This window comes from Clarias gariepinus, chromosome 27, assembly GCF_024256425.1.
Source record: "Clarias gariepinus isolate MV-2021 ecotype Netherlands chromosome 27, CGAR_prim_01v2, whole genome shotgun sequence".
Taxonomy (NCBI): domain Eukaryota; kingdom Metazoa; phylum Chordata; class Actinopteri; order Siluriformes; family Clariidae; genus Clarias; species Clarias gariepinus.
The window spans coordinates 14,593,214-14,609,122 of NC_071126.1; the positions used below are offsets into that span (position 1 = coordinate 14,593,214).

The 15,909-nt window shown below is 37.8% G+C and overlaps 2 protein-coding genes across 2 annotated transcripts in view; one reads left to right on the top strand and one right to left on the bottom strand.

Annotated features, from left to right (window-relative positions):
• Nucleotides 1-11,803, top strand: part of xrn2 (5'-3' exoribonuclease 2) — a 31,135-nt gene extending 19,332 nt beyond the window's left edge. The window contains exons 24-31 of the mRNA XM_053489252.1: nucleotides 64-143; nucleotides 243-299; nucleotides 2,003-2,071; nucleotides 2,507-2,635; nucleotides 4,183-4,331; nucleotides 8,633-8,693; nucleotides 11,257-11,398; nucleotides 11,540-11,803. Of these exons, the coding sequence (XP_053345227.1) occupies nucleotides 64-143; nucleotides 243-299; nucleotides 2,003-2,071; nucleotides 2,507-2,635; nucleotides 4,183-4,331; nucleotides 8,633-8,693; nucleotides 11,257-11,398; nucleotides 11,540-11,602 (750 nt within the window). The 3' untranslated portion in view covers nucleotides 11,603-11,803. The remainder of the gene's footprint in view (nucleotides 1-63; nucleotides 144-242; nucleotides 300-2,002; nucleotides 2,072-2,506; nucleotides 2,636-4,182; nucleotides 4,332-8,632; nucleotides 8,694-11,256; nucleotides 11,399-11,539) is intronic.
• Nucleotides 11,804-12,862: 1,059 nt separating this feature from the next.
• On the bottom strand, nucleotides 12,863-15,254 carry nkx2.4b (NK2 homeobox 4b). Its single transcript, XM_053489227.1, has 2 exons — nucleotides 14,805-15,254; nucleotides 12,863-13,770 (listed from the first exon to the last, which is right to left on the bottom strand). The coding sequence occupies exons 1-2, from the start codon at nucleotides 15,181-15,183 to the stop codon at nucleotides 13,142-13,144; spliced, it is 1,008 nt and encodes a 335-aa protein (XP_053345202.1). The 5' UTR covers nucleotides 15,184-15,254; the 3' UTR covers nucleotides 12,863-13,141.
• Between the last annotated feature and the right edge of the window lie 655 nt (nucleotides 15,255-15,909).

Genomic DNA, 15,909 nt, shown 5'->3' on the forward strand with positions numbered 1-15,909 from the left:
GCTGTAAGGTATACAGTCCTGATGAGGTTTTTTCTTATTTATTTTTTCTAAATCTTTACTCAGAGCACTGAAATTCCTCCTGAGCTGTGCTTTGGGATTCAAGGTGCATTATCTCTTGATGAAGATCCTATTCTACCTGACAGGTAATCAGCAGATGCTTTATCCTCAATTTCCAACACCTTTTTTTTTTTTTTTTTTTGGTAAATTGAATCAAATGGGCCCCCCCATTCTGTCTTTTTCAGACCCGTGGAATCTCCAATTCCCATGCTAAGGGATATTCCATGCAGCAGTGCAGTCGGGTAAGCTTGTCTGTTTAATTAAGCACTGTAGGATATTTGTGTGCACACTACAGATCTGTACAAGTCTGTCTGGGTCACTTAAAAATGCTAGTAGTGTATTTAGGGCTGTGTATGTGTTTTCTAAGATGGGTAGATGGAGTACTATGCTCCAAGTTTTAGGCAGGTTTGGAAAAATGCTATAATGTAGTACTGCTTTTAAAATAGGAGTGTTCAATAGTTGTTTGCACTAGCTTATTTTTATCAATTAATAAAGTTAAGTGTTTGGTGTGACCACCCTTTGTCTGCAAAACCAGATTTCCTATCAATTCCTCCAGGTACACTTGCACACAGTTTTTGAAACCAACTCTTTGAAAACTAACGGATGTTTTGTGGATGCAGGCTACCTCTATCTTTATGTAATCCAAGAAGGAATTGACGGTTTGGCCCACACAGAGCCCTGATCCAATCACTTCCAGGCATTCTTGTTCTTTTCTACGCTGAAGATGATTCTTAATGGCATTGGCTGTATTTTGGGGTCGTCATGCTGCAGAATAAATTTGATGCCAATCAGACACTTGTCTGATGGATAAGTATCTGCCTGTATTTCTCAGCATTGAGGACACCATTAATCTTGACCAAGTCACCAACACCATTTGCAGAAATGCAGCCCCAAATTTGTAAGGAATTTCCACCATGACACACTGTCGCTTGCAGACATTGATCATTGTCTTCAACCCTTCAGCAAACAACCTGCCTCCTGCTACAGTACAGTATTTAAAATTTTTACTCATCAGTCCAGAGCACCTGCTGCCATTTTCCCGGTTCCTTCTGCCTTATTTTCATGTTGAAGGTTTGGCTTTTGGGTTGCAATTCTTCCATGAAAACCATTTCTGGCTAGTCTTCTCTGGAAATTAGATGGGTGCAGCTTGGTTCAACTGATTCTTGTTGGACATCTTTTGATGTCGAAGAGAAGTAAGCATAATGTGCATTTCTTCTGCTGCATTACGTTTCCTTGGCCAAACCCTGTGTCTTCAGTCCTCAATGCTGATTGTTTTTTTGTGCTTCTTCAAAATAGCCTGAAAAGCACATCCTGAAACCCAAGTCTGCTTTGAAATCAATGCCTGGAAGAGACCATGCTGATACTGTATAACTACATTTTATCTTGTTGCTGTGACAGTCTTGCCATGGTGTATGACCTGTGATGTGAAACCATCTTCCACACTCACATTAGTTGCAGAGTTTTGCTGTTCCTCATTCAGTCTTAAGCCTCCTATACAATTGTGTAAAGTTTGACGGTGTTTTAAAAAAAAAAATGTAAACTGTATTTTGATGCTTTTGTATTTTGAGTAGGTTTCAGTAGAGTTGCATGAGTGGGATCAAATCCATGGTGCTTGGTTTACATGGAATAATTGCCCAGTTGCATTCAGTCCTTCTAAATTTAACCTGATTTTTATCTTTAGTCTTATTGATTTGGTTTTGCATTCTAACCAAGTGGTAGTGACCATTTATTTCAGCACACAATATAATTAAATAAATGAATAATAAACAAAGTTAGATCAATAAAATTATCAGCTGTCTCTACAGGTAAAAAGTATTTAAACTGTGTGTTTCCCCAAGGAATTTATCTGAATGCCTTTTCAGTTTTTGTGAAGTCTAGTCTAGGTTGTTTGTTTTTTGCAACATAAAAATATCAAAATATTTAATCATGTATTTCTGTTTTTCAGAATTAAATTCAAAGATCCGCAGTATGAAGACGATTATGTGTTCAAGGCTGTCGTCCTTCCTGGGGCAAAGTATGTACAGACTTTCATCTAAAGAAATTATAGATAACCTTAAGATATATATTTAAAACTTTGCAGGGTTTTTTTACGTTTTGTACATTACATGTCCTTTGCTTTAGTTACTTTCCTTGTCCCCTTGTACATTTTTACAAAGGTATTTTTGAAGTTAAAATGATGCAGACAGTATTGACTGTCTGCTCTTGATTGAGACTTGTGTTGTGGTGATACCAAAACGGACACCATTTATAGTATTGTAGTAGTCATATTTATTTTTCTGCAACATTGCTATGTTTTAGTGAATGTCTTTTTATTGTATTGTAAGTTTGTACCGCTTGTCTATGGCTCCTTGCAAATAGCAAAACAAACAAAAAAAAAAAAAGGACTCTTTTATAGCAAGTCGACCATAATAATTTTCATTTTTCCCTTCGCAAATCTATTTATTTCCAGGATTCCCCAAAAAGTGTTAAAGCCTGGTGACTGGGAAAGGTCTAACCATCAACCATGGAGACCCCAGCTGGGCTTTAATCCCAACCGCCAACAGATGCGCATGGACCAGTCTGCCTTCAGGACACTGGGGTAGGTGTGATGCACTACAGAATATTGCATTAACAGATTTATATTTTTAAAAAGTCCTGTATGTAACAGAGCAGTCTGGTTATAGGAAAGTAGTTTTCTATAACAGCATGTCTGTGACAGCATTGCAGCCTGAAATTTGTAATTAAATTTTCATTAATTTAATAATACTCTAATATAATATGTAATAATAATTTTGTGTGTTTTGTGGTGACCACATATTTATAGGGACTTTAGTGAAATCTAAAATTTATTTAAAAAAATAAATAAATAAAAACATTTCTTGTTGACTTTTCCAAATGCTTTTGAGGAAAATGGGTTTCCAGTTTCTTTAATCAAAAGAGATTACTATGAGGGAGTAACTGTTTATAGCTGCTAAAAATGTGAAACTACTATGAAATATAATTAGAACTTTATTGTATACTTGGATACTTTACGGCATTTGACATTTTGTAATATACACCAAGTACAGTATGGCACGCAGAGAAATGCTTTTATGTTCATTATCTAAAATAGTTACTCTTTAAAAAGGAATTGACCTAGGAATTTTTACAGTAGAAAATACAATGAAACAAAAAATTTAACCTGCTAATGAAGTTCTTAAATTAAATGGAAATAAAGAAGAAATTTTATTGGACAGCAACAAGATCTACAATGTGCAATCTATGTAGTGTCGAATATTGAAAGCAGTATGATTTGAGACTGGAAATATTAAATGATGCATATCAGCCGCACTGATGTGGTGTGGCTTAAACTGCCAGACAGTTTTCTTTAATATACAGTTAAACAGCATAACAAGGTTTTTATTAATATAAAATGAATATATTTGCTGTAGTCTGTGTGGTATATGAGGAATAAGCAGACCTGCTGTTTATAATAAAATCATCTCCATTTCTCAATGGGCCACGTATCACTACTTTTTATTTATTTATTTATTTTTTTAATTAACAGCATATGCATTGTTCTTACTTTTATGCCAAAATAATTGATCAGCTGTTACATTTTATTTACCTATGTATTTTTTTCCTTTCTACCTTAAATGTTTAGGCAAAAAAATACTTGTGTTGCTAAGAAACAAATATATAGCAACAATATTGTACTTATTGGAAGTTGATCGTGTTTGCATTTATACATGGAATCATGGAATATGGGTGTGTGTGTATATATAAAAAATAATAGAGATCGAGTTTTTGTGCCCTGCTTTAGTATGATCATTCAGATCAATTTTCGCCCTGTTTCAGGGAAACTAGAACGGCTGCTTAAAAACTTAATTGAACATCTGGCAGATTCATCAGGCCTGTGTGCGAAATGATGAATTATGCATCACGTCAAGCAAGCATGGTTCAGGCAGTTTTTTGCTTGCCGAAGCTTTAATCTCTTAATGAAAGCCATCATTAGGTTTGATTAGACCAAGCAGACAGGTGCTCACGGCGTTTTATTGCAGAACAAGGAGCGAGAGTTTTAAATCCTGCTGCTGAACATGTTTTGTGTGTAGAAGGTTGTGTAGGAATGCTTGTTGAACTTGTTTTTTCCTCCCTGCCTTCAATCAGCCATCATATCAACAGTCATCAAGGAGGTGGGCAGCGTGACCACAGGCCCCCCCGAGCTGCCCCGAATATGGGTGGGATGTACAGCAATGCTCCACCCCCTTCCACGTATCACCAGGGGAACTATCGGCCACCTCTGCTAGACCACCAGCGTGAGTTACACACACTTTACCTACATGTGGAACAGTATTTTAGTCAAAAACTGAGGTCTGAATACAGAATTGCTTCAAGGTATGTGGCAGTGTAAACTGTTTTTGGCCCATTATTTTGTAATTTTCATAACTTGAAATGTTGAAGTCAGAAGGGTCATATGAAGTTTAAATCACTACTAAAAACAACCTATAAATTACTGTCTTAGTGGTTTAGTTTGTTTAAACCTGCAACTCTAAAGAAGCAAACATTTTATAGAGTTTAAATGTGCTTTGAATTTTTCGTCGAGTCAGTCAATCAAAGGGGGAAAAAATTAAAGAAGGATGCAGCTAGAATAAGTATAGAAGGATAAAGCATGTGTAAGTATTTTTGTCAGCATACTTGGTTGGGACGATAGTGATTTTCGAATCGGCATGCAGTGAGTTATGTGTCGATTCGAAGCAAGTCCAAAATCTCTTATTATTGCTACATAGAAAAAGGTCAAATGCATCATACAGCACCCATAATTATTGTACAGATGAATTAAAGCAGCTGATGGTAACCGTATGTTACATAATACTGAATTCTGAATATCACTTGATGTCGCAGTGTCTGAGAAGCTGCCACAAAGTCAGTGCGCGCCATTAAGTGACCTGGGTTCGAGGAAGTAATGTGGCTTGAGCACAGTAACAGGCCCTGCTCTGGTCTTGCCTTAGTCTTTCTTCTCCCTACTCACGATGTTGCATTATTTGCAAGTTGATGAATAATCTCATCTAGTGGCTGATATATTCTGTGCAAGCCGAGATCTAGCACTTAATGCAAATGCGGTTATGTCGAGTTGTAGGTGTATAGAGAGACCTACGTCTTTCCTTGACCTTTTGTTTCTGCTTCTCATTGGCAACTGCTCAGTGCACCATCCACCACATTTTATTACTATAAGGCATAGCAATTGAAGGGGCTACTGTCCGTTTCCCCTACCACCCTACACCCATTCCCCCACCCCATTTGTTGCAATTGATATCGCTGATGAAGTTCCAGTTTGATTAGCATTTTTAAAATGGCACGCTTCTGCTAATTTATTAAGCCAAGATAATGTGTATTAAGATTAGTGTCAGATTAAGGTTTTCAGTTTGCTCAGTTCCTAACTAAAGGCTACAGGCTTTGCTTCATTATCCTTGTAAGTGCAGTGTAAAATTTTGTACGCTTTAGACGGGTGGATAAAACGCTAACCCAAGCACTATAATGCAACCCCAATGCATGTCTGGGCCATGAGGTGTTTTTGTGTTGCCTGCCTGCGAGGAATAGGCCAAACATGGTGATCATGATCTGTTGGCTCTTGGCATTTGTCACACTTTTATTCTATTAACAACTCTTAAACTATTTATGGGAATTTAACCATACCTTCACATAGCTTTTACTAAGACGGATAGACGTGCATTAGCGATCTTTTTCAGAAGTAGCACATTCACTGGGCAGGTGTGATGAATGCCTTCCTTGGAAAATCCTTGATATCTTTTATTGATTTTTGCCTCGATTAGCAGATATGTTGCTCAGTGTTTTGTAGGTATAATTAATAGTGGGTATACTTTGAAGTAAGGGAAGTAAAAAAGAAGAAAATGGATATATTATACATAAAGTACAAATTGCCTTTTTTCCCCCCTCCCATAACTCCTCCTGTGCATGCACCCTGGTCATCATTTTAAGAAAAATACTAAGTAATTTGATGCAAAATGCAAAACCAGCTATTTCAACTATTGTGGAGAGGGATGGGGCCATGATTTCATTATACTAATTTTTAGTAGGTTTTTATGCATTTTCTAAATATCTAGCTTCTGTGACATTTTCTTCCCTGCTGGAAAAAAATCTAGGGTAATTTTTAACTGCATTTAGTCTAACTGGGATCATGTCCACACTTGACTACTTTTTACTTGATTTATTGGTTTAATTAAACAGTTTTGGCACAAACATACAATATAGTGGCGGGGAAGGGGATGAGTTTCTATTTTATTATCAGTAACGTCAGGTTTTAAACATACAAAATGTGAATTATCATTAGACATAGCAGGGGCTTTTAAGTACGCGTTTCTCAAGCCTTGACCTCCGACTCAATCAGCAGGGCTTTAAGCTTCCTCACTTCTGAGAGCAGCCATTATCTTTGTGAACCATCATTGCACACAGCGGGTGTGTGGGGGATGCCGTGTCTCTGATGGAGCATGTTTGAGTACTGCTATGAGAGGGGTAAAACCCTAGTTAACTTTCCCTTTTCACTGGACCGTCACCTCCTGTGGAGCCGGCTCAGTGTGGAGTTTCAGACCGACTGCCGGCTTTTACTGAATTTAATTGAAACAGCTGGTGGTAAAGTACTGACTTACAGTCGGTTGGTTCTGTCATAATCATATAATGTTATGCTGATAGTAGCATTATTTATTATCATTCTGTGCTGAACTGGACCTTGGGTTTAATATGTTTGATATTGACATTTGATATGTGAAAGAACGTTGACAGAACAGTGGTGAGATGTATGATGCACTGTAAGGTTTGCATAGATTTTTATAATATTGGGTCACAGCAGCCATAAAACCAGGATTCTAAACATCCGAATGTGGATTTAAAAAATTTTTTTGCCAAATAATAACAGTGGTTAACTCATCAAGCCAGTCCTGTTATCTGCTAATGTGTACAAATTTCACCAAATTTTAATGGTTGTCAAGTTGCATTGGCATACACTGAAAAGGTGGCTTTGTTCAGGTTAATTATTTTATTGGAAAGTCTGCGGTGTGTTCAAAAGCATGTCGTAGTTTCATCTTTTGGATGACCATAAGCGCTAGCTTAACTGTATCATCTGTGGGGGAAAATGGTTAGGATGCGAAGTAGATAAGATTCATGAAGTTAATTATAAAAAGTTCTAGCGAAATCTTATAAAACAGTTGTGTATTGGTAGGGTTATATAGGATTATTCTTGCTTCATGATTGATTGACTGCCGGTGGTTTTGTGCCATTTGTTAAAATAAATTAACACATCTGCTACCATCATCAGTATTTTGTTTTATGTTTTGTTTTTTAACCTCCTCACGTCAGCTTGAGGGGCGTATCCCTTTATATTGTGGAAGAATTAAGTTTTTGTATGACTACTTGCTTTTATTTGACTTTTTTTTTTTTTGATGATTTCTTCTTCTTAAATGAATCAGCAATCAGAAATTGTGAAACTGTTTCCTTCAGTGTGTAACTGAGACACTAGAAGAGGTCTTGCCATGGTGTGGGTCTATTAAAAAGCAGGCAGTATGTCAGTATTTACAAGATGTGCATTGGGACAGTGTAATCCCTGTGTTAATGCAAAGACAGTTTACAGAGGATTGCTGATGTAATCCTATTTGTCACCTCGCGTTCAGATCCTTTCTTGCTCGTCTGTCCCAAGTCTAGTCGGGGTTTATTATGGGTGAATTGATTAACACCGTCTTTAGGATGTATACAGAGCTCAGCCGGCGACCCAGGGGAAACAAGATAATTGGGCTAAAAGTGGGTGGTCTCTTTTGTTTTTCCCCTCCTTCTGGTCAGTATACGTGAGAATCGGATGGCATCTTTGCTATTTTGGATGCAAATGACAGCGTTAAGACTATAGCAAACGGTCCATTTGCAGGTGTAACTGATTACAAATTATTTTTTTCTCCTTCCCTCCTCCTTCCCCCAGAACAGATTGTAGCCCATGTTTATAAATGACAGCTGAAGTTCTTGTCTTTCCTCCCTACTTCCCCCTACACCTCTCTCTCGATCGATGTCCGTCTTGCACACAGTCTCTCTCACACATGCACTCTCTTCCTTCTCTGTCCATCTCTGCCACTCACCAAGCCTTCCACTATAAAACAAACAAGTCTGAGCTCTGCAGCTGGTTATTGCCTTGGCAACGGGAGATTGGGTCGAAGCCACTCGCTACTTTTTTTTGAAAGTGTGCCTTTGTCGAGGGGTTTGCCTCGCTGGAACTAGAGCACTTGAGCCCGGCACAATGTCGCCAGATGAATGCTTAGTTCATTTTGTTAGGGAAGAAATGCAAATGCAAAACGCACACCCCCCACCCCCCCTTCCCCACTTCTAGTTTCTCCCCTCCACCACCTCAGGTACCGCCGTCATTCGAATCGCTCCTGCTTAATTGCATCACTGAAACCATTTTGTTTTCACTATTTCGATTGCATCTGGTAAATCTAAACCTAACTGCCCCATTCAGATTAAGTAGAATAGGAAGATTATTTCTTGTATACCATTATATAGGAAACAATCATTCATGACCTTGTGCTTCCTATAAATAATACACATTTTTCTTCCTTAATAGACTCCAGGCAGCAGGGGTTTCCGAGAAATGCCGTGCCACCTCATCCACAGCAGTACCCACGGTAAGTTTACAGCTTTTGTCTAAATGTTCTGTTTAACATATTTACACAAACCCTGTACTGTAGCCAGTTGTATACTTTTTTTTTTTTAGTTTTTTTAGTCTCTAGTTTTTTTTTTTTATCTTGTACATTATTTAGCATGCATGTGATCTCTGTGCATGTTGCTTTTACATATGCAGTAGGCACTTCATGAATTGATCAGAATGTCTTGCAAAGAGATTTTCTTTTAAATCTAGAATTTTTTTTTTCTTTTCCTGGAATGACTCTTTCTACTGTTCCTATCTGCTGTGGGAGGGCTTAGCATGGAATTGGTTATTTTGCACAGGCTAAATAAATTTTCTCCTGAAGAGGTTTGCAGGACTTAATGAGGCAGCACTAATTCTGTTGGTCCAATATCGCCTCAGAGGTTGGGCCACTGCGGTCACACAGACCAGCCATTGATTCTGGCTCCAGACCTCTTCAGGCACTAATCAGCTTCTTTTGGGTTCAACTTTTTAGGCCTGCCAGGCCTATTGTAGGCCTGTGTCACCTTAGGTCAGTAGTTATTAGTGGCGACTGTGCGCATTTCCTTTAAGCACTCACGGCAGACACGAATGAAATGCATAAAGGAACCTGGAGGAGGGATTATGGATTCCACAGTTGTTTGCTAAGGCAGGCGTTGGGAAGGCTGTGACATGGTTGAGTAATGAGGGATGGTTAGGATTCCTCTTTTCTTTCTCTGCCCTTATAGAACTTGGATTAGGGGTAGCATGGGTGTCCCGCTTCATGGATTGCCACATGTTGCAGATCTGCTGTTCATAGAAACCACTGTTTTGAGCTCAGCAGGAAATGACTAGAGTGTTTGGGAATTAAATGAATCTGGCTTTTTGTTTTTTATCTTTATTTTATTGTGCACCCACTTTTATGCGTCGTCACAAGTCATTGTCTAGTTCCTCACTCTAAACATATATTTTTTAGCTTTATTATGCACATTATGTTTTACTATCCTCCATGTATGTTTTGCCAGCTATGGAAAACAAAAACAAAAAATTTAATTGGGAAATGACACATTTTGTGACTTATGTTTCACTTGGTTTGTAAGTCATTTTTGCTCACATGGTCAGTTTTGACCTTGTCTGTTTGTTTGAGTATGGGCTTTGTAGTCCTCCTGCCAGTGTTGCAGATCATGAAAAGAAAAATGCTTTTCTTTTAAAGCTGTTATAATGTTTGAACAAGAGGAACCAAAAAGCTGTGAATATGCTTTTGGATGTTCCTCAATTTTATTGTTTTATTTTGTTGTTTATCGAACGAACTGCTTGGAATAAAAAGAATTTTTTCGTTCCCCAACTCTGTTCAGGTTCTTGCTAGGGCCATGTCTACTCAGCAATGACATTTATTGCGGTCAGGATTGATTAACCCATACAACTGTTAGCACAAGTCTAATGATGACTGAAGTTAGAACCAGCTATGGACATGTCCAAAATTCAGCAACAATATCCCAAAAGAGCTTTTTAGAGTTCCACTCCAGCAGTTCTTTAACTTGGCTTGTTTTATGTCCTTTAAGAATTGACCTCGTTACTAACACGTTTTTCTAATTATCTATATCACATTTTTTTATTATAGTACATTCCAAGACTAAACTTGTTCAATAATCAATTATTTTATTAATTAATTATTAGTTTCATAATTCAGAATGTGTACTGTAGCTTCAACTATTGCTTGGAGTTTTTTTTTTTTCTTTTTTTTTTTTTTTCCACACAATATACCTGAAACAATTTTAAGAAACCCATCTTTAAATGAATTTTAATACTTCTTTTTTTGTTTATATAATAACATTTGCAACATATTAATATTTCAGTTTTAAAGAAGAAAACGAATTGAGAACTTCATGTCCACAAACTCTTATTCATTAACTTCCAATAGACTTAAAAACGTCAGAAAATGTCTGGCTTGCATCTGCACATCAGTCTACAGCTATTAATTGTATATTGCATGTCACATGAATTTCTTTTTTTTTTTTTTTTTTTGCCCCCCATAAAATTTACCACCCAACGATGTTTAAGCTATGAGCTATGGACAAATCACAAAACGTGCACACTTGCATAATATTTTCCTTGACCAAAACTCCAGTTTTTACACCAAAATGTATATGTTTATAAAAGTATTTTGTTTTATTAAAAAAAAAATGCTGGCAAGTTGTCTTCTTTGTAAAAGTACTTTTCCTCAAACTTTTCCTTTTGTTTTCTATTTATCTTCTTCCTGCTCTAATATCTGATTTGTTGTTTTTGGCTTGCGTTGCATCAGTGCCATCTCAAGATAAAATTATTGTAGAATAAAAAGAAATTAAAATAAAGGGGGCTCCCCACCCCATCGAAGCATTTCTAAAATGGCACACTTAAATATTGTAGTATGTATGCACATCATGCATTAGTGTCTGTTAATGTAAAGTTTGTTTCATCACATTATGGCTCATGTTTGCTCTGAATATTCACTACAAATATTATAATCCGGGCTTAAATTATTAATTTTTATTGGATTCATTTCCTTGGGTGTGAGAGAACTTGGTTCTTTGTGTTTCTTCATCCAGGCCTCCACACAGTGCTCATGGATGGAATCGGGCGATGCAGTCTCAAGCCTCTGCGTATCAGCATAACATGCAGAGAGGTCATGGAGGAGCAGGTGGTTTTCAGCAGCACATGCAACGTCGTGATGATCGCCAACCACAGGAGGTACACACATTCATTTATTTGTTTCAGTTCTTAGTCTAGGTGGTCTGTCTTTTTGCATTATAAATGTGATGGCACTTTTAAAGCTGAATTTGAAGTGTTTAAATTCCACCACCTAAACAGAAACTTATTTTTCCACCCCAGGGTTATAATTCATCAAGGAGTTATGGCTTGCCTCCACCTGCTAGGCGCTACAACTGGAACTGAATCAATGGCCCTATTTAAAGGAGATCTGTCTGTCTTCTTTTTTTCTTTTTTTTCCCAAACTTGTCTTTGGTGGGCTGTTCATTTGTTTTAGCGAAAAAAAGAAGGGGGGGGGGGAACTCTGGTTTTACTCAGCATAAAACTTTTTATGTACTGATTTTGTAATTCCTGTTAAATTTATGAAATACACAAGAATCAAATGCATATTACTTGTTTGTGGTTTGTATTTTTATATACAAGTATTCCAGGTTAATCTGAATATTTTAGATCCAGATTAAAAAAATATTTCGACCGATGCCAGTGTGTCTGGAAAAATTTGATCTAAGCAGATTTTCACTTGAGGGCTTTTACAATATGTTTATCCAAATTCAAAGCTGAATATTCATAAGTTTCACATAATGGACAATTACAAATGTAGATATATGAGCCAAAACACTCTCTTAAATGAGAAGAGAATAATTTGGTTATTGGACAATAGTCTTGATCTGAATTCAGAGGCGTCTCCACATTCAGCTGTCAAAATCACTTAATTTCTCTTAACTTCAACAATTGACTTAATTGTCTTTCAAATAGGGATTTTTTTTAAATAAGATTTTAAATGTTTAATTACTTTATTACCATGCCCTCAAATATGTTAAGTCTAATATCCTAGTTTTCCCCTATAAACTATTTACCTTATACACAACTTGTTGGATAAATGTTAGAATTTTTTAATAACGCAATAGTGGAATGGTACATTTGTCAGATATCCTACAGTGCAATTAGTGTTTCTTGTAGAAATCAGTTTATTTATTTATATATATATATATATATATATATATAATATATATATAATGGAGCCAAATGCTGCAGTTCCTCAATCTATGGACCAAGACTGAGCCAAAGAAATCTGTGATTCACCGAACAGTTAATTCTTTGTTTTTGTTTACTTACATGGAAAATAATTATAAACATAAAAATTTCAGCCCATTTGAAATTTTGTATGCACAAGCTAGGAGAAGAGCAAACAACTGAAGAACTGTACCCAAAGCAGCAATATACATTTTAACCTCAAAAATATTAACAAATTCAAAATGTAATAAATCGGTTGCATAATGAACATTTATTGAAACCTGTACTATAAATCTTAAACTAGATAAATCTTCCAAAATAATAGATCGATTTTCTTGGTGCCTTGTAAAAAGCAGTAAATTTTTCAGGAGGTTTAATTGGTACATTTTTAATTTTTAAAAGTTTCAGAAGACTTTTCTTAAATTACAAAAACAAATTGCCAACAGCATAAAATCTGGTCAGATGTGTCCTTTTAATACTTTGCATCATTGAGTCCATCTAAAAAGTTGAAGAAAATTTTACAAAAAAAAAAAAAGCTTTATGAGTAGTAGCGGATGTGGAAAACGAGTAGCTTTTCTTCCCCTCATCCAAACCATTCAACAGTTACAAACTCCGAGCGTCAGGTTTTCTTTCTGGGTGGATATCATCGGATAAAATCCCCGCGTCTGTACATGTTTGTTTCAGTTCGCTTTCTTTCCTAAAACCAAACGTTTACCAAGTTCTGCCGTACAGCAGGTTCGAGCCTGCCATGTTGTACTCCAGGAGGGCGGAGTCCAGGTGAGACAGACCGCTCAGGTGAGCTCCGTGCAGCGCGTGCGGGCTCGGCGCCATGTCGTCCAGCTCGTCCACTGCGTTTGCTAAAGACTCCACGGTCTGGCTTCGCTGCTGAGGCGGAACCGCAGCCATGGCGACGACGTTTTGGCCTGAAGTCTGTGTGTCCGTTCCGTTCTGACACGGTTTGCCGTCTTTGACGAGCACAGGCACGCTGACGCGCCGCGGTGAGTGCTGCTGACACGACTCGCCTCCGTCCTGCTGTTGCGGCTCGCGCACCGACTTGTCCTTGGCCTGCCGTTTCATTTTGTAGCGGTGGTTCTGAAACCAGATCTTCACCTGGTTTGGCGTCAGGTGGATGAGACTGGCCAGGTGCTCGCGCTCGGGCGCGGACAGGTAGCGCTGCTGCTTAAACCTGCGCTCGAGCTCGTACACCTGCGCCTGAGAGAAAAGCACGCGACGCTTGCGGCGAGGAGCCGCGTGCAGAGTAACCATGGACTTGGCGTCCATTCCTGCGAGCGCGCCCATGTTCATGTTCATAGCAGTGGTGGAGCCCATGAATCTGGGAACTGCAAAAAGAGACACACAAATGTGTTTATTGGTTTAACGTTAAATAAATTAAGACAAATTTTTGATTGGTAAAAAAAAAGTACATATCAGTCATTTTTTTTTTTTTTTACAAATGCTAATCTGATGTTAAAACGATTAAAAGAAATTAATTTTAAGTCAAATCCCACTCACGGTCATTTAGATATAGCCTACTGTATTCCCCTTCTGGAAAGAATATAATTGTTGGTAGTTTAATTTGCTTACTTTAAGCTCGCGTATTAAATACATTTTATGTATAATCCTTTTGAGACCCGAATGTTCTCATTGGTAGAAAATGTCATGTCCTTCTATTTCATCGACTGTTTTGGACGGTTGGGTATAATTTTTTTTCTACAAACTTTTTCCTGGTTGAAGACATTTAATTATCTGCCAGAATATAGACATTTAATTATTTACCAGGATATATACAGTATATCCTGGTAAATAATTAAATGTATATGACTGGTACATATGCTACTATTCTGTTTAGTTTTAATAAATCTTTTACACCACAACGAATAAAAACTGTTCAGAATTTGTTTTTGTTTATTAGGTTTGTAAAACAAGATAGAGAATGTGTATCGCCTGCCATGCTGTAGTTCTGCACAGGCCCACTGAACACAAAACTAAAACTTGTAGTCACAAATGTCAAATTGTAGTTGTGAACTAGCCATACATATAAATATGCGGAATATTTAAGCATGTTTTTAAACATAAAAAAAAGTTACTTTTTCATGTAAAGTTACTTTTTCATGTATTAATTGTTTTTAAATGTTTACGTGTTACGCGAACATGCACTTTGTAATAAAAGCTATAAATACAACGTGCATCTCTGTGCAAAAATAGGATGTGTTGGGACATATTTTATAATATTTACATATTATTATTATTATTATTATTATTATTGTGCTGATGAAATAGCTGTTTGCGCGTTTTCCAGAGGTAGTTTAACAACCAATGTAGAATAATCCTGCATTGCTTTTTCTATTAAACAGCAGTGCTAAGATGAACTCACGTGCTGCGTAACGCGGTTCCGGGTTTGCTCCGTACCAAGTCGCTGTGGCTGCGCTGCTCCTGACGCTCTCCTGGTAAGTGGGCAGTTCCGCCACGCCGCCCAGGCTCCCGTTACAGTATCCCGCAACGGCCGCGTGGGAAAACTGTGACATGCCGTGCGGCACGTGATACGCTCCGTGGCTCACTCCGTGCTGCTGCTGCGGTTGCTGTTGGTGCTGGTGGTGCTGATGCTGGTGCTGATGCTGCGCGCTCTGCGCAGAAGGATGTGGCTGCCGATAAGCGCCCTCCATGCACGCAAACTTCTTAAAGCAGCTTTCCTCCAGCGGGCTCAGGATGTCGCTCACGGAGAAAGGCGTGGAGTGTTTCGGGCTCAGGGACATGATGCAGCCCCTGCGCGCGCAGAGATTAGGATGCGCGCCGACAGCTCGGCACAACAATAAATAAATAATAATAAAAATAAAACAAATTAAAAGAAAATTCTCTCAGCGATGGAGATGTTGGCGCTCTGTGTTGTCACTCGACTGCGCGATTTAAAAAATGCTCCAAGAGAATCTGCGCGCGGAGAAAAACACCCGTCTTTATCCCACTGCTGTAGGTTCGTAACTGCGCGCGAGCCTTACGACAAACACAGGAGGCGGAGCAACAGGAAGTGTAAAAAAAAAAAAAGGGGGGGGGGGGGACTGGAACTATCCTGCAAACCCCCAGCTGCATCATCAACCCCCAAGAATTGTGTGCGTCCTAGTTCGTGCAGTTTGTTAAATTTAGGCCATATTCTTTTATGTTTGGTAAGGTTGCCGTACCAAAGTTTTTTAATTTATTTTTTTTATTCTGGCTGTTCTTTAACACGCTCGGAGTTTACTGCTCACCCTCATCTGATATACATTGCAGATCTAACCAAACTTTCAGAGTTCAGTCTTCTTTACAAAATTATTGACATGTTTACTATTTACTTCACATATTAGTAAAAATTATATTTACTCAATATGTAAGTTACATGTTTAAGCGTGTAACTAGCGTTGAGTAAATAATATTTGCTCCAGTTACATGCTTATTTACTCCACGTTACTTATTTTATACTCATCGTTAGTTACACGCTTATTTACTCC

Coding starts and splice junctions, on each gene's coding strand:
- nkx2.4b (XM_053489227.1), bottom strand. CDS start 15,183: ATGTCCCTGAGCCCGAAACACTCCACGCCTTTCTCCGTGAGCGACATC. Junction 13,771..14,804: donor GGAACCGCGTTACGCAGCAC/GTGAGTTCATCT, acceptor CTCTTTTTGCAG/TTCCCAGATTCATGGGCTCC.